At 47.5% G+C, this 21,810-nt stretch overlaps 1 protein-coding gene across 2 annotated transcripts; it reads right to left on the minus strand.

Moving 5' to 3' along the window:
• Positions 1-1,167: 1,167 nt before the first annotated feature.
• MCAM (melanoma cell adhesion molecule) lies at positions 1,168-14,389 on the minus strand. 2 transcript variants are annotated; one of them, XM_045836435.1, is made up of 16 exons: positions 14,266-14,389; positions 12,398-12,525; positions 12,100-12,265; positions 11,945-12,015; positions 11,774-11,861; positions 10,679-10,858; positions 10,448-10,569; positions 10,204-10,366; positions 9,988-10,106; positions 9,765-9,906; positions 9,490-9,611; positions 9,242-9,383; positions 9,064-9,135; positions 8,730-8,877; positions 8,286-8,403; positions 1,168-7,828 (listed from the first exon to the last, which is right to left on the minus strand). In XM_045836435.1, exons 1-16 carry the CDS (start codon positions 14,330-14,332, stop codon positions 7,799-7,801), a joined length of 1,878 nt encoding a protein of 625 aa, XP_045692391.1. In that variant the 5' UTR covers positions 14,333-14,389; the 3' UTR covers positions 1,168-7,798. The 2 variants fall into 2 exon arrangements, with proteins under 2 accessions (XP_045692391.1, XP_045692383.1); XM_045836427.1 differs by having other exon boundaries at positions 12,100-12,307.
• Positions 14,390-21,810: the final 7,421 nt, after the last annotated feature.

Genomic DNA, 21,810 nt, shown 5'->3' on the forward strand with positions numbered 1-21,810 from the left:
GCCAGGTGAGCCTCAGGAAACTTTTCATATGGCTCTTGTTCTGAGGACAGTCCTAAAACTTTAATTTCTTAAATTTTCTTTTGATTACAGCCCTAGTAACTTGTTCCTCAAACTCCATTTTTATGACAATTTGTAATATTGGCTCTGCTCTGAATTAAATTAAAATTGCTCTTTCACAAGCAGGCTTCACTTTGAGTTTTGCCATTTTTGACAAACTCATCCTTTTTCCCTCCTATCACAGATGATTCTTCTTCTGTTACTATCAGGTATATAAGGTAAAACCACTTTGATATTTTCCTTTGTCTTAAATGTATTAGGCTATTCTGTTAAACCCAGTCTTCTGCTGTCCAGGGTTGCTTTACTAGCCTCCCACATTTACTGGGCAGCTGCTGTGCAGGACTTGCAGTGATCTGCCCATCCCATCTCCCACTAAAGCATAGAGCTCTCAAAGTGGAAATGTTGCGCGTGGGTCACCGGCCAGCAGTGACCACGGCACACTGTGGATGGCTCGACAATACGCGAGAAAAAACACACATGCACAGAGACAAACCAGTTTCTGTGGGGAAGTAGGGACAGAATGGCCACCCCCCCTAGTGGGGAGCGCTCTGATTTACCGTCCATACCTGCTTTTATTAGGCTCATTTTGCATAATAACTCAGGTAACGTACAATACTCATTAGGGGAAGTAAGGAACATATAAAACAAAGAACTCTGCCGGTCTATTGAGTTGGGGGGTCAAAGAGCTGTAAGGCTGAGGAACAAACTAGCTTCCTCCTAAGACCCTCCTCATTCAACTGAGAGCATTCTTGAACAAAGAAGGTTTCACAGTAATTTACATGTTCTTTCTTAGGCCCGATCACCCCGGGAAATCCGCACTTCCCAGTACCGAGCTGCACTTCCCCGTCATTGTTTCAGGCTTAGGTGGAGCGCGGGAACTAAAGCCACCGAGAGATAAGGAGATTTTCTTCCGGACGCTGAGAACTCAGACTTTGTCAAAGCCGAGGAGTGAGGGTCCATCACCCCCCTTTGCTGCAGCCCCCCCAAGTCCTTCTTTTTGGGGGGCCTCCCAAAGTGATCGTGCCTGGCTTGGGTTGTTCCCCCGTGGGGAATCTTACCCGTCTTTGGCTAACCGACCAAGCTTTTTTGGGGTTCAGCAGCAGAAACAGCATTACTGCCAGGGAGATAAGCTTTTTTCTCCTTGCCGGCTCACGGTTCCAAGGGCGTTCCCTTAGCTTTAGCCTAGGCGGGGGTCTCAGCTTCTAATACCAGTCAGGGCGGTTCCCAACATGGAAAAAGTCTGTAGGCTCTATGTTATACCTCCCTTTAGGTACATAATAGATTGAGCAACTTATCATCTTGAATTTATCTATTACTCTTTATGTAAATAGTGGATAGTCATTCTCTCCCACAGCCCTCTTTCCTCAGCCCCACTGTAAACATTCTACCATTCTTCTGATTGCTCTCTTCTTTTATAGACTTTCAGCACCAGGGCCTCGGATGTATCATTTTGCTGTTTTGTGGATAAAAAAAAAAATGTTGGGCAGGGGGGCTATTGCTCTTCTTCATACTTGAAGTATTTATTTCTTACATAGAAAAGTAAACTATGTTTTATGGTCCAACAAGTGAACATACAAATGAATTTTTGTAAATGGCTTGCAAAGTAGGAACCCAGCTGTAAGTTCCCTTTAAGGCACTATTAACAAGATCTAGACCCTTTTTTCTTTTTTATTCAAGTATAATTGATATATTAGTTTCAGGTATACAATATAATGATTCAATATTTATATACACTGCAAAATGATCACCACAGTAAGTTTCTAAATTTAGTAAGCATCCATCACCATACAAAGCTAAAAAAATCTTTTTTTCTTTGTGATGAGAAGTTTTAAGATTTATTTTCTTGGCAACATTCACATATGCACTAAGGATCTGCACCTTTCTGTGGGTGATAGCAATGGTGTTAATTCAGAATCTTCTCCTACCTCACATCATGAAAGTCAGAGGGTTATAGACCTTCTTCCCAACTATTTGGAAGTCCCCCTTCTTACTGTGTTCTTCTGACTCTGTCCATGGAGTAACAGCATTTTGACCATTGACCCGGCTGTTTACCAGTTTGTTTGTTCATTCAGCAAAAGTTTATGAGTGATTTACCATTTGCCAGAAGTGTCAGCTCTGTGTTCTCTCCTACCACCATGTGGTGATTTACTGATGTTGGGGGATTGTACTTGGCTGCCCAGCACTTGGATCTGGCCCTAAAGTAGCCCTTCCCAGTAAGATTGTATAGTTTTCATTCATGGCTCTTATATTTCCTTTCAGAGCTGTCCTGGTTAATGAATCTGTGTGGTGGTTTGAGGGGTATGTTGACTGAGAGTTGCACAATAAAGCAATTAAGTGTTTAAGGAAAGCATCTACCCACGGTTCCCTTTCTAATCTAATGCCTCCCTTCATCTTTTTCACTTGGGCTGCTTGTGTCCCTGATCTCCCTTGTTGGGAAGTTTCCTTATCAGCCTTCTGTGACCTGTCACCATCTCCCATTTTATTTGGAACTTGTTTTCCAGTCCTTCACCAAGTTTTGCAGCCTAATCCTATGTTTTAAGAGTGGATGAAGGTGTGGAAAATGGATGGGCACTTGTCATTGGTCCTGATCTTCAACCATTGTTTGGTCTCCCTAGAGTCAGGCAGTAAAATACACTGAACTCAATCAGTTCTCAAAAATGTCAGCCTTGCCTTGGCTGGGTGGCTTAGTTGGAGTGTTATCCTATACACCTAAAGGTTGCAGGTTCAACTCCCAGTCAGGGCGCACAGGTTGCGGATTTGATTCCCCTCTCAGGGCACCTTTGGGATACAACCAGTCAATGTTATTTACATCTCTCTCTCTATCTCTCTCCCTTTCTCTCTCTCCTCTCTCCCTTCTTCTCGCTCTAAAATCAAACATATCCTTGAGTAAGGATTTTTTTTTAAATGTCGGGAGCTTAGAGACCTCAGACATCCTAGAACTTAGTATTAAAATCCATACATCATCATTTTCTCCTAGACTTTCAGTCTTTAGAAATTCAGTCTATAGCATTTTAATTCAACATAAAAAGCATTACTCTCACTACTTTGATCTCAGTCTACATTAGTAGTCTTTCTTTAGAACTGCATCTAACCATTTAATACATGGAGGACGGTGCATAGTGGAAGGTCAAGGTTGTATCTTTGACTATCCTTTTGGGAATCCTTTGGATGCAAGAAGCAAGTACTGAAACTAAAGAAAGGAGAGAGTCATAAGGATGCAGGGTATTTCACAGAACCCAGGACAAGAAATACACTTGACTCTTACATGGAACTGGACCACTTTGCACCTAGTCCTTTTGCTTGTCATTGTGTTTACTGGCATGCATAGGCCCAAAATAGACACCCTGATTCTTAAGTCCACAACTTGAGAGATCACCATGAACCAGATTCCAGTACCTCTTGGTTTATATTCTCAAGAAAGAATGTGACCACCCTAGCACATTGATTGGGTATCTACCCCCAACCCGTCAGCCTTCCCACACGGGGCAACAGCAGCATGTTCCTTCAGGGGGCAGGTGAGCGTTCTCAGAGAAGGGGACATATGTAGATGGGAGAGATACCCTAAAAATACTTTAGCAGTAAACTGCTATCATACTACTTTTTTGAGAGCAAGAAGACAACTGTGGCACTGTGTCTGGAACATCAAGGACATTCTTACATTTAATTCAGGTTGTTTTGCTTCATTTCCTATTTTTCTTCTTTTTATGAGTCTTTGTGTCCAAGATTTCTTCTCTCTTAAAGACCAGTTTCTCCTGTTTTGGAGCTAGTCTGTTCTTAGGGTGATATTTCTTAGCCCCCTTCTATCTCAGGTTTTTTAGCCTTCTTTTGTATCATTTAGAGAGATCATCCCAAATCCCACTGTAGTCACCCATGGACTTCTGGGCTGTCTTAAGGTTTCAGCACTGAAAAGGGATTCATTCTATGACCTGTGTCCCTCTATACCCTTCTCCTCACCCTTCCATTTACTATATGAGGAGAGCTCCTCAGTAATGTTCTTAGGCAGCCCCCCTAGGTACCTCAGAAACTGCTTTGTTGTAGCCAATAAGAATATGTAATAGTTGGGAGAGTTGTCAGGATATAAATTACATATAGATTCGTTTAGAATGGAGTTTTCTTGTTTTACTGAGCTCTTTAGACAGGATATCTTCACCTTCCCTGTCCAATTGCTTTCTTTGTAGTCCTGTATTAAAACCTTTATTTTTATTTTTGAAACTGTGCTTCTGCTTGCCTGAATCTTTTGATCTTTATGTCATCCTGTAGTCTGTCCTGTGTTATTAAGGCATTTCATAATGAGAACTTTTAAAAACTATTGGATTGTTATATATACATAGAAACAACCTAATAATCCAAAGATGTATATTGAGGCACATGGCATAGGGTGGGTTATCAGACTTTGCCTTTGATATTCTAGTGTAGGGTCTACCTTCAGTGTTCTAGGAAACCTGGGTTGATTTCAGAGAGGAGTACCATATTTCTTGGTTCTGGAAAACATAAAGAGTAAGAGGTGGGAAAGTAGGGGTACACAGGTGCTGCATGGAGGCTCATTCATAGTCAGATGGCAGGTGCTGCCCCTCTTCTTACATAGTGCCTGAGAAAATGGTGGCTTACCACTCCTGTTTGTGCAGAGCAAAGGCCGAAGACCAAACTCAAATCTGCTGATTTGGCATCTCAATAAGTCAGAGTTCTAATTGCCTGGCCCCATATTCTTAACTCAATCCCCCAAATTAATGTGGGCGGCACCCTCCACATCACCTCTCACAAATTCTACCCATGAACTAGACTTGGAGACCAGACAAGGCTTGCTCAACACATGCTCTGTGCAACTGCCCAGGCCCACAGTGGGCTGTACTGTGGTCAGTTCTGTCCTTCCTCCTTACCTCTGACCCTGTTATGATGGGTGTGGGTTGCCATCCTTGTGGCTATCTGGAAACTGAAGAAGCAGAGAGCTACTTATGAGTCTATAGACCATGTGTTTTCTCTTCTTGGCCTCTTTTGCTGTCTCGGTGAGTAAGCTTGCAGGAGCAGTGTCCATGAAGTAGATGCCTCCTGATCTACCCTTGTCAGCATTGTTGTAGTGTGTTGGCCTTGACCTGCTGAAACATGTGGTTGGGCCATGGCAGCTATCAAGTACCTCTTACATCTGCTTTCTGTGGCGACTTGGGATTTTTAACCTTATATATCTTTTTCTTTTATTCAAAACAAAAACAATTTTTAGCACACTGGAAAAAAAAAAGCCAAACATATTGTGCCTTTGTAAGGAAAGGCTGCATTTTAGACCTTAATATGGAAATAGCAGTCTTAGCTCTCTTTTATGTTGAGTGTCACTGATCCCTACAGTCTAGGGAAAAGGAAAAAGTACTCTGTGTGGCTGGATATGACACACAGGGGCACAGTGTCAGTGGTCCCTTTCCCTTGCCATGATGCTTAGTTGGAATAAACAAGCATTGTATTCTGGATCATTTGGTTGCTTCCCATTAGAGTCTTAGTTATTAGGTCAATATGTTATTATGCTGTCTCCAGCAAGAAAAGACACAATATTCCACGATTTCCAGGTTTACTCTGGAGCATTTCAAGTGTCCTGGCCTCCTGATCTTATTAATGACCCAGCTGCATGTCAGATATACTTTAAAAGGGGAGATTTTTCTGTTTCTGTCTTTTCTTTATGGTGGATCCTGAACTGGCCTAGACCTCCTGCCTCTCCCTTTTGTTTGAAGACTTTCAAACTGAAAGCATTAAGCAGCTAGTGCCCTCTGTGGGGTCTAGTTTCCCCTGGGAAAGGCAGAGAGAACCAAATACCAGAAGCCTGTCACCATTATTATGGCCACTAGGTCTCAGGAGACGGGGGAGGAGGAAAAATGTTTTCTGTATAATAGCATTTTACTTAATTCTTTCCCTTTTCTCAGTTCTTCCTTGCCTATAACTAATGAAAATTTTGGGGACAGAAACAATTCTTTTTAAAGTCCTTTTTTGGGGATTTAACATATTGGGGCTGGAGGGAGCTTGCTGCTTTCTCCAGAATAAAAGAGTCTCAATTTGTATATCAATGTTAAACAACGTGAAAACTTAGGTGAGATTTTTGTTGGCTGTTTTAAAAATGTGTCATTAATATAAAATTCTTAATGTTAGTAGTATTTAATCATTCTCACATGTAAAGAATAAGAAAAACAAGGTAAATATTCTTACAGAGAATAGCAGAGCTTTAAGATTCATTTTCATTTTAAGTCTTTGTTTTGCCAATGTATTGTTTAGAGGTTTGTTATACTAATGTTATTTATTAATTCACTTATATACAGTTAACTAAAGAGCTTTTTCAAGCACCCATGTCTGTAAAAGTATTTTTAAATAAAATTTCTTTTGCTGTAGCTGACTTGAGTTCTTGCTCTTTTGTTGGGGTGGAGGAGTGATACATCAGGCAGATATGGATCTACTTAGCAAGTCTGTACTACTACCTCAAGGACAAGTCTCAGTGACAGCAACCTGTAGAAAAAGGGCAACAGCTCCTTGTCAACAGCCTGCCAGGTCCTGTGGGCTGCCTGGACCAGGGCAGCTCTGCTGCTGAGTGGCGAGGTTGTCCTCTATGCTAGGGTTTAAGCCATTTGCTCTGCTGCCAACTGCAAAAAGTGTGTGTTCCTTTTAGTACCATTCCAATTCCAGAGGCCCCAGTCTGCTGTGGTCCCCATAATGAATAAAAAACAGCGTAAGATTTCTGGGACAATTAGGCTTTATTGTGTGTGTGTGTGTGTGTGTGTGTGTGTGTAAAGGAAACCATTTGCAAATTTACACACAACAAAACCACACAAACACACACAGATACACATACATACCCCAAGCTCTGGCCAAGCCCCTGGTTCTTATCCTTAAAGTATCATCTTCCCATTAAGCCCCTTCTTTTGTGGTCTATGCCCATTAGCTCAGTTTGTAGAAGTTTGATGCTAGTATAACTATAACCTTATTAATCCCCTTAAAGAACCATGTGGACCTTATCTCATCTCTGTGCCTTACTCTCATTTTCAATCATGATTATGAGAGCCAAATGAATATAGAGGCTTGCACTCAATGGGCTTAACTCTGGAAAACAGTGCACAGTTTCCTTACTGCAGGGACAATGAGATATAACCAGCAAGTCTTTTAAGGAATGATACTAGTTCCTGGCTTCTGCCCAAAGAAAGGAGTGTCATAAAAGGGACTCCAGAGACAGGCAGGCAGGCAACTGCTTCTAGATCCTGCTGGGGTACTGTCTAGAACTGGTGTGCACAACACACTTCACCAGTGGTGAGGGGGCTTGGGCTCTCAGTGCATCCTCATATCATTGATACAACTGCATTATGAAGCCAACATTGGGGCAGTAAATCACTTCAAGATAAACAGGCTACCTACTTCGATAGCTGTTGATAGAAGAAGGGTATTTACTTCCATAGTATGTGTAAAGAGAAAACATGTTCTGCAAGAAACTCTCCTACCCACTCCTGGAATATTGAGGCCCCTCCTTGCGATAAGCATCACTCAACAAATTGAGACTGTGGCAGTGTGGCCCCTGAGCCATCTGAGGTCCTTCTCAGTATGGCTCTGGTCCTAGCCCTTTGGCCTTATGAAATGTGGTCTGTGGGTAAGCTGGAGTAGGAGTCTTCTCTGCCGTCCACTTTAGAGGCATTGGTGACCATCCCGAGTGCTGGGGATGAGAGTGAGTAGGGAACAGGACATGTCCAGGCAAAAAGAGGAAGAGTTCAGTATGATTCAGTGACTAGTGCCTCAGATCGATGTATTTCTCTCCCTAAAAATGGGGGAAGAAAAGAGGAATGTGGAGATCGTGACCAGAGTTCAGGGTGTGAACACTAAGGAGGGAGGAGGGACTGAAGCAAAAGCTGATGGACTAGGTGTAGCTGTCTGGAGGGAAGAAGCAGGGGTGGGTATGGCAGGGCCAGGAAGGAACCTAGGCCCCTAAGTCACACCTCATGACCTGAGCCACAAGTATTGTTCAGGAAATAGTGATGGTGATGGTATGGGTCTTTGCTCTCAGTCCTGGGAGCTACCCTGTCCAGGATCCCTCAGCCATGTCCCCAGCCCTACCATCTGTAAATAACTGTTAAGGAGGGCAAGATGTGGTCTGCTCCCAATCTCCAGCAGAAAAGAATGAATAGAAAGTGTTGGGGGAAATGAGAACCATTAGCTCCTGTTGTTGCCAATCCCTGAAGTTGCATCAAGCACTGGCCATTGGAACTGCCTCCTACCTGGTCTCCTGGAGCTCTCTTGTCACCGTTGCTGCCCTGAAGGAGGCCCATGTCTTCTGGGCGCTTATCTGACTTAACTTCAACTACAAATTCGCTCTTACGAGATGGGGGCAGCGTTCTGGCAGGAAGAAGGGAGGCAAGAGGTTGGCAACCCGGCAAGGGAAGGACAGGGCCCTTGGGAAGGACATTGGGCTGAGTGATGGGCTCTTTGGTGCTCTGGGGCCAACGCAGAGAAGGGAAATAGGTACTGAATGAAAGGGAGAAAGTATGATTGATGGAAGCTTGGTAGTGGGCAGTAAAACAGAGAGCACTCAGACCCAGTGCTCCACTCCTGCCCCGAAGTGGTGAGTAGGTGCTGCAGCAAGCAGGGAAACATCCCAAGGCAGCAGCAAGCTGGGTAACACAAGATGGGGTAATGAGCAAGGGGCTAGGAACCATGCTTACATCTCTTGTTTGCCTGACCTCCCACAAGGCAGCTTGCCCTTCTTGTAGAAGAAATAGAGGACAGCACCCAGCACGGCCAGGACCAGGAGGCACACGGTCACAGCCACGATGACCACACCCTTGCTTTTGGGCTCTGGCAGCTTTTTCTCTGTCCCACAAAGACACTCCCATTCACTTCCTGCCCCAGGCTGTGCATTTCCATTGCTGCTCCACCCAATCAAAGGCTGAGAGAGAGGGGCTGTGCTTACCTTTCTGGATAGGGCTTTCCGGGGACAGTCAAGGCACAGTGAGGATGCCCTGGTACAGCCCTGTTCTTGGGCCAGGCCTAGCTTACCTGTGGAGGTGCTGTTGGCTTTGGCATAAGGACTGACAGTGGAGGTGATGAGATCAGTGGTTCTGTTGGAATCTGGTGGGAGAACAGTTAGATGGATTGGGACAGGGGGTTGGAAAAGCCTAAGTTGGTGCCCTTGCCTCAGCATGCCCCGACATGCTCTGCAGGCCAAAGCCCGTACCCAGCTCCAGGAAAATGATGGTGCTGTTTTTGCCCAGGGAGTTGGAAGCCACGCATTCAACACCCGTCTCCAACAGCTCTGGAGTCACAAGGACACTCAAGATGCTCAGGACACTCTGTGAATCTTGGTCTTGTTCATTTGCCTACAAGGAAGGAGCAGCTCAAGGGGCAGGGAGGATGTCCAGCCATGGCAGCAAAGCCTGGGCAGGGATCAATGAGAGCACGGAAAGATGAGATGTGCCTGCTCACCATGCCGCCAACATTCCAGGAGATGCTAGGCCGAGGATGTCCTGAGGCTTCACAAGACAGATTCAACATTGTGTTCTCCTGCACCTGCATCTTCCTCTCCTTTAATGCCACCCATGGGGGCCCTGGAGAGGCAGCAAACTCTGCTAGCCTATTTCTCCCCGCCCCCCACCCCCCAGAGCAGTCCAGGGTAGTGAGTGGTTTTATGTCCTCAAACTTGAAACACCCAACTTGGGGTGGTTCCAAGGGCCACCTGATCTGTGCCCAAAGGGCCTCACCCAAGATAGCCACATTCACCAGCTGTGTAGAGTTCAGGCCGGGCACGCTGGGCACAGACGCCATGCAGCGGTAGCCTCCCCCTGCCTTCCGGTTCAGGTTGTGTAATTGAAGCACAGGCCCCTTTCCCAGCACCTTGCCTGTCTGGGGTGAGAGACATGTCAGAGGCTACTCCCTTCTCCATCCACCTCCACCCACTCCAAAACCCCAGGGCCACCTGGGTACCTTTTCTCTCAGCCACTGGAATTCAAGGGCCTGGTTACTCTCTGCCCCACAAGTCAGGGTGAGGTTGCTGCCCTCTTGCTTTTCAGGGGCTGCAGGACTCACCCAGACATCAGACACATCTGAGGACAGCAACAGTGTCAGCATGTGGAGGGCAGGGTGGGCAGATTCCCTTTTGCCACAGCCCAGTCCCCCTGTATTGGGCCCTCAGCTCCTCACAGTTCACCAGGAGCTCCTGTTGGTCACTTGACAGTAATGCCATGGTTTCCAAATCCAGGCCCTGACATTCGTAGAGCCCGCTGTGCTCCTTGTGGACAGACTTCAAGACCAGGACTCCATTGTCATCGACTGCCTCCTCCACCACCTCCCTGGTGCTGAGGTTCTGGGAGAGGATGCAGGGGTGAGTGGAGTGTACCTCCATCCTTTCTATATCCTTGTCTGCACCCCATGAAGCCCTCTGCACCTGCTTGCTGATGCTGAAGTGGGGTGGGGGATTGCCATCAGCCAAACACCTGATTTCCACACGGTCCCCTTCCTTCAGCACTCCCATAGGCTCCACTTCCAACCACACTTTCTCTGCTGGGTCTGCATGGTAAAAGGGTAGCTCTCAGCCCACATTGCCCATGCCTAGGTATAGAGAGACTAGCAGGCGTCATCCCCAGGCCTAGCCCCAATTCGACCGATCAACACTCACAGAAAACAGGGACAGAGACTTCCCCAGATTCCTTCATGTGATTCCCACTGGGCAGCCGGTAGTTAAGCTCACAGTAAAACTGGGCATCTTTGTCCTCCTTAAGCAGCTGTGCCTTCAGAATACTGTGCACAGTATACAGACCACTTGACTCCACAATCTGCGATGACTGAATGTGGACCCCTGGGCAGGGAGGAAGGGGAAAAGGGCTTGGCCTCAGCCCTACCACCATGGTCTTCCTGGGGTTGTCACAGGAGATGTAAAGGGACCCCTATCACCTTAGAGGGCCAGGTACAAATGGCAAACTGTAACTTCTCAACCCAGCAGTTTCACTGCTAGATATCCACCCCAGACAAACACACATGGGCACACACAAGGATGTGTGAAAATAATGCTGCAATGATGAAAAAGAGAAATGAGGAAACACTATAGACATCTACTAACATGGGCATGAATGAAATCCTGGGCAGCCAGGGTAAACAATTAGGTAGATATAAATAGACTGAGCTGTAAAGATTTCTAAGACTTATTGTAAAAAGAAAAAACTGTAACAGTGTATACTATACAATACCATTTATATCAGGGTTTCTCAACCTCAGCACTACTGAAGTTTTGGGCCAGATAATTCTTTGCTATAGGGATTGTCCAGGGCACTATAGAATGTTTAGCAGCATCCCTGACTTCCACCCAGGAGATGCCAGTAGCCCATCTCCTTGCCCCAGTTATAACAACCAAAATGTCTCCAGACGTGACCAAATTTCCCAGAGGGGGAGCAGAATCACCCCTGGGTGAGAACCACTGATTTATATAAAAACAAAAGCCTATCTATTCCTAGATTTATTTTCCTATGTGAGTAAGCATATAGAAACAGGCTTGAAAGAACACAAACTAATCAGTAGCAGAGATTAATTCTGGGGCAGGGGCGCTAGGTCTGGGGCAGGAAGGAAATCTTCCTTTTAGATTATCTGTACAGTTTAAATTCTTATGTAAATATTTTCAAGTATCACTTGTGTACTTAAAAAAAAGTAAAATAAAATGTAAGGTGGTCCCTGTGTGGCACCATAAGCATGGTTTTTAAGGGCCAAGAGGGCTACTCACGGTTCTTCTCTTCCTTCAGAGGCCTGCCATTCTTGTACCAGATGACTTGAGGAATGGGGTAGCCATTTCTTGCCACACAGGTAGCAACCTTAAGAACAGAGTGAGTTGCCACTGAGACCCTACAAAGCCCTACAGCTCCTCTTACCACCTGGCCACCTTGGCATATCTCACCTCCTCTGGCACCCTACTGCTCACAGAAATGCCCAAGGCATTGGCCTGGATGCTTGGCTCCTCTGGAGCTTCTACAAAGGAGAGAAATGAGGAGAGGCATGGAAGTAGCACTACATTGACCCACACTGCCCACAAGGCACAGGTAGGGCACTCACTGTATACACGGAGCTGGAAGCGGTGCTCCTGGGACTGAGGGCGCTTGCCCTGACACAGAAAGATGTGCTCATCATGGGGGGTGACATGTGTCAGAGCCAGAGTAGTCCCTTTGTCCTGGAGGCTGAGCCGGTGCTGGTACTCCCCAGGTTCACTCTGACCATGGCCCTGGTACACACGGAAGATGAGTATTGGCTTCTCCTTGTGGACCTAAGGAGAGGCAATAGGGGAAGGGCGTCCTGGGCTTCATGAAGGGTAGAGCTCCCCTACTGATGCCCTTTCTGGAGCCCCAGCACTCACAGAAAACCAGTCGACGACATGGCTGAAGTTGCCCTGGGAATGGGAGGGACCACACTTGAGTAGGGCTGTGCTGCCCACTTCCACTTCCAGCAGCTCAGGCTCTGGCTGCTCTGCCACTCCAGGCACACCTGGGGGTGAGAGAAGGAGTGTGCCTGGGGGTGAGAGGAGGAGCACCCCAGCTGTGTCAACTCCAGCTGCTTTCCAGGCCCTCACACTGCTGAGTTGTTCTTCTATCCTCTTCCAGTATCTGAAGAGAGCCCTGTGCTTTCCTAACCCTCAGCCACTCTCTACCCCTTGCCTCAGGCCAGCCCTCTCTCAGTTCAAGGGAGTTGGGATGGTCATCTTTGGTCACTGGAGCAGAGACTCTGGGTGCCAGGCACCTCTATGATGAGGCTGGCAGAGAAGGCAACCCACGCTCTGGGCCAAGAGGAATGCCCTTTTCCTTCCAGGCCCCCTCCTCTCTGAGTGAGCTCAGAGTGTGGGAATGTAAAGCATGTGCCAAGCTGGGGCACACAGGCCCCTTTGTGTCACCTCAACCAGGGGAAGACATCACTACTCTACCCTTTGACCCCCTCCCCAAACCCCTCCCCAAATCTCCCATAAGACCCACAGGTCCAATCCTCACCCAAAGCTCCCCTTTGATGATTAGGAAGCAGCCCTCTGTGAACATCCGGCACACAGAGGACCCTGTCCTGGGAGTCTTGTGAGTGTGGAGGGCTCAGAGTCTCCCCCAGGGTCAAGACAAGGGCCAGGAAGCGGGCAAAAGTGATGTCAGTGGTGCCTGCATGCTGCCCACTCTGGAGGTGATGTCATTCAGTCCCCTCTGCCTGGACTCTGGGTGGTTGTTCTGGTCTGGCTCCCAGACAAGGAAGACAGATGGAATGGTCTTTCAGCCCTCAGCAGAGGGCTCAGATCCCTGATTCCATTTCCCCAGATGTAGAAGAGCAGGGCAGGGTGAGGCTGGACCTGCGGCTGCTGTAGAGCCTGATTTAGCCCTTTCCCCAGAAATACAGTCACCTTGGGAGGCAGCAGACCGGGTTACCCCAGGGATGCTATAGGCACTGGGCATGCGGCCAGCAAGCTAGGTATTGCCTAGCTCTCCCCTTCCACAGCCAGACAGCGGCTACGATTTGGGAGAAGGAGCCAAAAGAAACATGCAGCACCGCTGCGGGCCATACAAGGGCAACAAGGACCCGGGAGCTCCCAGCTCCTAGTAAGTTCGTGCAGGGGTGCTCTTCCCATTTGTACATGGTCTCATTCCCGGAGGTGTAACAGTTTGGGGCGCTTCCACTTTAGGAAGCCTCAATCCCTCGTGTCTGCTAGCTGTGATACCGTCACCGGGGTAGGTATGAGGCGACCCACACCGCCCCCTAGCCCCTGCTAACGCCCAACTTGGGCGAGAGCCGCCGTCCATCCCCTCTTCTACATCTCCAGCCAGACTCGAAGCCCAGGCGGGAGAGCGTGAGGTTGGCACACCCTCTGCAGCTAAAAAAGCTGTCTTTTCCAGCAACAGGCGGGAGCGGAATTCACGATTTGTGGATGATGTTCTCTAGCTGTGCATCCCTGTCACCGCTCCAACTGCGGGCCCCACAGAAGGACCTGAGGAAAAGCTCTCTGGACGCCCCAATAGGCTCCGCTCCACCCCTTCCCGCGCCGGGCCGCAGCCTCCTCCCGCGTCTCCACTGTCGCTTCCGGGATACTCGAATACAGGCTGCAAAATGGCTGAAAATAGAGTGGCTTGCGCTTAAGGCACCTGGTGCCAGGGACCTGAGAAGGAAGGGCGCATGGCGGGAGCGCAAAGCTTTGTCCCCTACCGCAAGGCCAGCTACGGCTATTCAGGGTACGGGTCCCCCAGTGACCTCACTCACCCGCGGCGCGGCCACAGCAGCAGCAAGCGGCCATCAGGAAAGCGCAGAGGAGCCTGGACAGCCCCATACTTCCCCTCGGAGGGCCAGCGCTTAGTGAGAGAGCTCGCGACTGCCCGGGCTGACGTCAGGGGGAGGGAGAGGGGGAGAGGGTGGAGAGGGCCTTGCTGGTCTGCCCTGCCCGTCCCCGCACCGCAGCCCCCAGCCCCTCCCAAGGCGCTGCATCAAGGGATGCGAGAGTCGGCCTCCCAGCCCCGACCTTGGGAAGGGTGAGGGCCAGGGACAGGTGTCTCAGGCCCGACTGACTAGCCTAGGCGGTATCAAAGAGAAGCTGGGCGGAATGGCCAGAGTCTCTGCGGTCAGGACCAACAGCGCTCACCACCGCCCTCCTCACTCCCGGCTCAGCTCCTACCAGCAAGTGCAGCTCTGAGGGACCTCCTGGCGGAGGCTCAACTAACCGAGGCATTGCATTCAGGATCCTCTCTCTCCCTCTCCTCCACCCCGCCGGACCCCTGCCATAGGAAAAAAAGGTGATTGTACTATTGCGGCTGCCGCCGGCCTGGCACTGCCCCCACGCCTGACAGTCCTGGCATCTTTGAGGGAAGAACCCTGGGCCGGATCCCACATAGACACAGAGGTACCTGTACTGGGGAGTGGAGATGGTGCCTTTGGGCTGTTCCTTCAAACCCAAGCTACTGCAGGTTCATCCTGGAGTAGAGAAAGGAGGCAGGGAGCTGAATTCACAGGCCCAAGGTTTTCACATTTGTCCAAGCCAAGGCCTCGACAGTTGTGTTTCTGCCCTCTTTGCTCATTAAGTGCCTAGGGTGGGACTCAATTTCCCTTCACCTTAATGGAAAGAGGGAAAGAAAGAGTTTAGTGGGTACAAGGCTATGCCAAGCGCTGGACTGGGGGCCTGGTGCCAGGGGCCAGGGGGCATAGAGAAAGAAGAGGACCATGGTTCCCCATCCCCCACAGTGAATATATGGACTGGCTTGGGGCCTGTAGTGGAATGGATGAGTTTTGTTTGTCTTCAGGGGCAGCAGTGGGAATGGCTGAAGGATGCTATTTGCCTTGGCAAGCCCAGAGCTGGGCAAACAGCTTTACTTCCCTGCCCCTACCCCCTTCCCTTCACTTAACACCATTAACTAATCATTCTCTTTTCTTAGGCCTGAAGACAATGCCAGCTAACCACCAATGACAGTCAGTGCCCTGAGGAAAGATAAGCCAGATGGGGTTAGAGGAACTGGCTCTGCAGTGAAGGGAAAATGAAGTTAGAGCCCAGGGTGACATCCCTTCCTGGCATTGCCCCACCAGACAAACACAGACTGTCCTTTAAGGAAGCCAGTAGCTTGGAGTGATGTGAATTGCCAGGGAGCAGACATCTTTGGGATGGCTTAATAAGGGGCGCATTTTGGGATTCCAAACCAAAGAGGCAAGACCTTGAAGGGAATTCAAAGGGGACTGGAAACAGGAAGAAAGGGGAGTGAAGACAGAACAAGGTACACAGAGTAGAAGATATTGGGTATCACCTCCCTGAACGTTCTGCCAGCAGAGACTCTTGCACCAGGACTGGGTTAGAAGCAGCCTTGCCCAGATATAGGCCAAGATCAGAAGAAGAGGCCCTCTGGCCAGAGTCCTAATTCTCTTTGGCTGATTTCCCTGGAGAAAGAAGGGGTAGGAATACTGCCTACCAGCACCTCATGGTAGACCCAGGCTACTCAGAGATATGAGAACCCTGTTAGAAATGTGGGAGAAATAGAGGCGGGAGGGACTGGATGATCTGATCCAAGTGCCTTTATTTGATGCTGCGCTTACAGATGGGCTGAGTCAGATCAATTGCCGCCTGGGGTGAGGGGCAGGAATGGGGTTTTTAAAAGAAACAACTCAGGATTCGTGGGGGTATAGGGGAGGGATTAGTCTCTTGTTCTTCTGGAAAGGTGCCTCAGGGTTCCAGAATGTGAGCCTGGACAGTGGGTTAGGTAAAGGGCCAGGCTGTTCACAGGTACAGGAGGGTCAGTCTGACCACCAGCCATTGTGGCTGGTGCCAGGTGTCTATTGTGAGCAGGAGAGTTTTGATTGAGCCTCGGGCTACTGAGTGAGTCAGGACAACTGAGTCCTGGGCAGTCTGGGGTGTTGGAAAACTTGCCTGACTCTTTCAAACCCCACTGTGTGAAAGGCTCTCTGTTGTGTCTCTGGCATGGGTGTGATGGAGGCTGGGTGGGATGATGGCCGTATTCTAGGTACCTCAGCTAAAGTCTCCAGGGTGAGTGGGTCTTTCATTCATTGTAAGGAGAAGTGGAGAAAAGTGGAGCCCAGCTCCAGTGGAGCTGGAGGTAAAAATACAAGGACGGGCCTGCCCCCAGGGGCTCACCTGGGTGAAATTTGAACCTAGGAGCTGGGTTCCTAGCTCCTCAGCTCTAGCATGGTGGACACAATGGCCTCCCACCCACCCCTCTGGTCCAGGGACCTCAACCAGGAAGATGTAAGAAATGCAGGCTAGGCTGACGAAGGAAGCTGATAAAGACAAGTTTGCAGGTGCAATGAGGAGCTGGGAATGGAGGGGGTGGCCCAGTAATCTTGACAATTATGAAGGCTGTGGAACCCCTTGGACTGGCCAGAAAATAGGGTCCAGTCTGGGTTGGAGAGGTAGGAGAATTTTTCCAGAATGGGGGTCTGACTTGGGAATCGACTGTACTGAGGAGTAAAAAACTGGGTGGGAGCAGTTGTTGCTGAAGACAACATCAGGGCAGGAAACCGGATACTGGGGCTGGGTGGAAGATGTGGGGAAGAGATTGAATGGGGGGAAGCAGCTCCTATCCTGGCCTCAGCATCTGACCCAGGGTAGGAGGAAGGTGCTGCCTGGATTGAGGTGTGCCTCACAAACACTGTGGAAGAGGAAGGTGGTGATTTGGGGGGATGGAAGGGGCTATTTTTAGACTTGGAAAAAAAGTGAGTTCATCTCCACCCTGAGTGCTTGAGTCCGCAAAGGCCCCATTGTACAGGGGTCTAGAGAAGGAGAGGGGGAAGGGCAAGTGGCACAATGATGAGGATTATGTTGGAGTGTAGAGTAGGGTGGGAAAGAGGGTCTTCTTCATAGCTGGCTTACTGAACTCCGGGGTCCAGCCAGGCTGGGGTTTGGACAGGAGGCTTTTCCACACAAAGTCCCCTTTTGGGGTACCAGGGTCTCTGGCATCACTGGCCCATCATGGTGAGGGAGCTGAGGGTGGGATTCCCATAGCCTGGCTTTCCCAGGGACTTCAGGGTCTGTTCCCAGGCTCCCAGCATTCCAGTGACTCCCATGGGACCTTGCTGGCCTCTACTCTCATCCTCTTCCCTGCCAGGGAGTGGGGAGAGAGAAGGGGAAAGAGGATGTGGATGTATAGGGACTTTTCCTGAGGAGTAGGCACCCTTAAGCCAGAGGAAGGGGGCAGAAGTGGGTGGGTGGTGGGTGCTGATGGTGGTCACAGCCCACCCATTCTATTCCACACCCTGCTGTGCTCTCGGAAAGGGGACTGTCACTCTTGTCCCCTCTGACCCCAGAGGCCACTCCACATGGACAGTCCTCCAGCACCCAATGCCCCAGTTCAGGGAGTCCCGTGGCATTCTAACACTCCTTGTTCCCCGTCTTGCCTAGCCCTGGCTGCGGGGAGGCGGGGCATCCGCTGCCGCTGCCGCAGTCCGCACTAATCCAAATATTACCATAAATGCTCAGGTTGAGCTGCCCGCAGAGGGAGGGGCTCCTGCTGGGGATTCTGGGTCCAGGAAACCTCGAAACCTGTCTGCTGTCCTTTTTTTAGCACAAGCCGGCAGCGAGAGTCAGTCTGCTCCCACCCCACTCTGGAAAGTGGTCCAACAGAGTTGGGGGTGGAGTTGGGCAGAGAGCCATGTGTTGCCTCCTGCGGGTTGCCTCCTGCGTGGGCAGTGACCTGTGATCAAGAATAGAACCTTCCAGCCCTGAGTTCAGCACTGGGACCGGTGAGGACTTTGGGGTCTCCCTCCATCTCTGCAGAACCCAGTCTTGGGGCCTGTAATAATGGGGCCTTCTGCCCCCAATCTTAGGTCTCACTTCTCTGGACTCTGAGGGCCTAAATCTTTCCCACCTGCTCTTCCCATCCAAAATTTGAAGAGTGGAGCATGTTGAAAAGAGGGTTGGGAACAGGATACTGGGAGTTTACATCTCTCCCCATCACGAAAATTCACATCCTCTCCCCAAAATACCATCATCCAGGGGGAGGAATGTCCCCAGAGAGCTGTTTAAATTTGACTGACTTTTCCCTGAGAAAAGGCCAGCTAGTCTACAGGAGAGGAGTCTATGGGAAACCTAGGAATGCCAGTTTTGGGTCTCCTGGCCCCCCTCTTCCCTGAAGACCACTTCTGCATTTGTTTTTCCTTCCACACAGAGCTTGGTGCCCTGGGGGAAGGAGCCTTGTTTCACTCCAACCTGGTGGGGCTTGTGATCTCCACTAAGGTTTCGGCACCTGATCTTGGAGGAAGGCAGATTGGTGAGAGGAAAGAGAAGACAGCAGGCAAGCCTGGGGCCTGCTCCCTGCCTCCTTGACCCACATTCCCAGTGGCTGGGCCTTCAAGAGAACTTGAAAAGTGGAGAGAACACAGGATTTGAAGTCAGCGAAAGTCCCAGACTAGATCAGACCAGTCTGTGTGCTCCTGTGGCACTTTTCCTTTACATCCCCCATGTAAGGGGATGTAAAGCAACTGAAAGTGCTTGCTCAACTTTGGTTTCAAACACCTAGCTGTAAACTCCAGGAAGGATCTGGTGGCTTTGAGGCACCGTTGCCACTTAGTTAATCTCGGGCAACTGACTGAACAGTGACTGTTCAGAGGGAACGGGGCAGTGCTAGAATAAGGAAAGAAGCGACTCATATTTAATGTATGTACAGTGCTTTGCAATGTAGATGTTTCACTTATGAGTCATTTTCATTGCTGATATTTATCTTGATCTTTGCAACAAAAAATGAGACCAAAGGACAAAGAATTACATGAGTTAAAGTCACACAGCCTGTGAGTGATGAAACTACATTGTTTTATTGTGATAAAATACACGTAACAAAAAAGTTACCCTTTTAATCATTTTAAGTGTACAATTCAGTGGCATGAAGTACGTTCAAATATTATGCAACCATCACCACTATATAGTTCCAGAACTTTTTCATCACCCCAAGGAACTACAGTTTGAACCAAGATTTATCTAACTCCAAAACCTATGCACTATACCTGTAATACTTTACATCTGAATTAAGTAAACATATAATGGAAATGAAAGTAGTGGATTGAATACCACTGAATAATGTGATATAAACAGGAAGTGCAACAGGGATTCAGAGAAGAGAACATTGTGGATCTCTGCCTTCACTAGAATGAAAGGGGGCCTTTTCCTTATGTCACCCACAAGTGACTAAGATCCTCTTCACAATTTCTGCTCCTTTCCACATCCAACTTGAGGTGGGAAACAACACTTTAATGCACCCCCTTAAAACAGTCTGAATAAACTCCACACTGTAGGGTACTATGCAGCTATTTAAGGAGTAAGGATGATCTCTATATGCTGATATGGAGTGATGACCAGAATGTACAATAATTTTAAACTAAAAAGCTAGCATAGCACTGACTGGTGTGGCTCAGTGAGTTCAGTGCTGGCCCACGAACCAGAAGGTTGCCAATTTGATTCTCAGTCAGGGCACATGCCGGGGTTGTGGGCCAGGTTCCCATTTGGGGGCCTGCAAGAGGCAACCAATCAATGTATCTCTTGCACAGCAATGTTTCTCTCCCTCCCTTCCCCCTCTCTAAAAATAAATAAAATCTTTTTTAAAAGCTAGCAATAGAATTATATACATATATATATATATATATATATATATAAAATGTTACCTTTTGTATAAGAATGGATGAACAATTTATATATTACATATCTCTATACTTTCAAATAGAAACAATGAAAGGACCAAACCCAAATACAAATAGTTACATAGAGAGAAATGGAAGGAACAGGCCACTCAGTATTTACTGGGCCAGGTCAGAGTACAAAGGAAGGCTCACCTATCACATGTCAAAATACTTGAATTATTTGAAAGCTACCTAACTGTTAAATATGCTCTGTCCTCTTACCTTGACATATATACTTTCTAATGACAACATTAAAAGTATGTAAAGCTGTGGTTTTGTAAAAATTAAAGTAAAAAAAAAATCCAAGATAAATTAATGATTATTGCACATGCTTGGGTATTCTCATGATAAGTCAGCAATGTTTGGATAGATAATAAAGTCATACAATTTATAAATTTTATACATGTATTTCATTAAATTAATCTTGGCAAAATCCCTAATTATATTGTTATAATAAAATTTTCCCATAATGTATTTAGCTAGTAATGCTAAATTAAGTTGACCGTTCTTGCATTATTGCTTTTTATTTTTATTTTTTAAAGATTTTATTTACTTATTTTTAGAGAAAGGGAGGAAGAAAGGGAGGGAGAGAAACATCGAGGTGTGGTTTCCTCTCACATGCCCCCAACTGGGGACAGGCCCACAACCCAGGCATGTGACCTGACTGGGAATCAAACTGGCAACCCTTTGGTTTGCAGTCTGGTGCTCAATCTACTAAGCCACACCAGCCAGGGTGCATTGTTGCTGTTTAGATGTTTAAAAAAGTAATTTCAATTTTGAGAAATTTTGCCTCACATTGAAATTACTAATGTTTTTAAAGCAATACTTAGATTCAGAATTGAGTCATAAATTTTATGTCATGTTCATTGTCAAGGAGTCACATATAATAAATATTTTATCTCAGAAAATATTTTTTCATCATATAAATCTTTATAATTTATATTGTAATTTAAATAATGTCTTAATGCAATACTGTATCTAAATCTATTTGGTGTTTCTCTTTTTAAATTTCTTGTGATGCTTCTTTTTTATTGTGAATTTTATTTTACTTTTTAAATATATTTTATTGATTATGCTATGCTATTACAGTTGTCCTATTAGCCCCCTTCATTCCCCTCCACCCTGCACACCATCTCCCACCCACATTCCCCCCCTTTAGTTCATGTCCATGTGTCGTAAGTTCTTTAGCTTCTACATTTCCCATACTATTCTTGCCCTCCACCTGTCTATTTTCTACCTGCCATCTATGCTACTTATTCTCTGTACCTTTTCCCCTTTTCTTCTCCTCCCACTCCTCAGTTGCTAACTCTCCATGTGATCTCCATTTCTGTGGTTCTGTTCCTGTTCTAATTGTTTGCTTAGTTTGTTTTTTTGTTTTAGCTGTGGTTGTTAATAATTGTGAGTTTGCTGTCATTTTACTGTACATGTTTTTTATCTCCTTTTTCTTAGATAAGTCCCATTAACATTTCATATAATAAGGGCTTGGTGATGATGAACTCTTTGAACTTGACCTTATATGAGAAGCACTTTATCTGCCCTTCCAATCTAAATGAAAGCTTTGCTGGATAGAGCAATCTGGGATGTAGGTCCTTGCCTTTCATGACTTGGAATACTTCTTTCCAGCCCCTTCTTGCCTGTAAGGTCTCT

This window comes from Phyllostomus hastatus, unplaced genomic scaffold, assembly GCF_019186645.2.
Source record: "Phyllostomus hastatus isolate PE091 unplaced genomic scaffold, TTU_PhHast_1.1 phas_contig_113, whole genome shotgun sequence".
NCBI lineage: Eukaryota > Metazoa > Chordata > Mammalia > Chiroptera > Phyllostomidae > Phyllostomus > Phyllostomus hastatus.

Bases quoted from the DNA above. Each gene is read 5' to 3' on its own strand.
- MCAM (XM_045836427.1), bottom strand. From the start codon at position 14,332: ATGGGGCTGTCCAGGCTCCTCTGCGCTTTCCTGATGGCCGCTTGCTGC. The intron at 12,308-12,397 runs GTGAGTGCTGGG...GCCTCTCCTTAG, and splicing joins ATGTCGTCGACTGGTTTTCT to GTCCACAAGGAGAAGCCAAT. The intron at 9,612-9,764 runs GTGAGGCCCTTT...CTGCCTCTCCAG, and splicing joins GGTGAATGTGGCTATCTTGG to GGCCCCCATGGGTGGCATTA.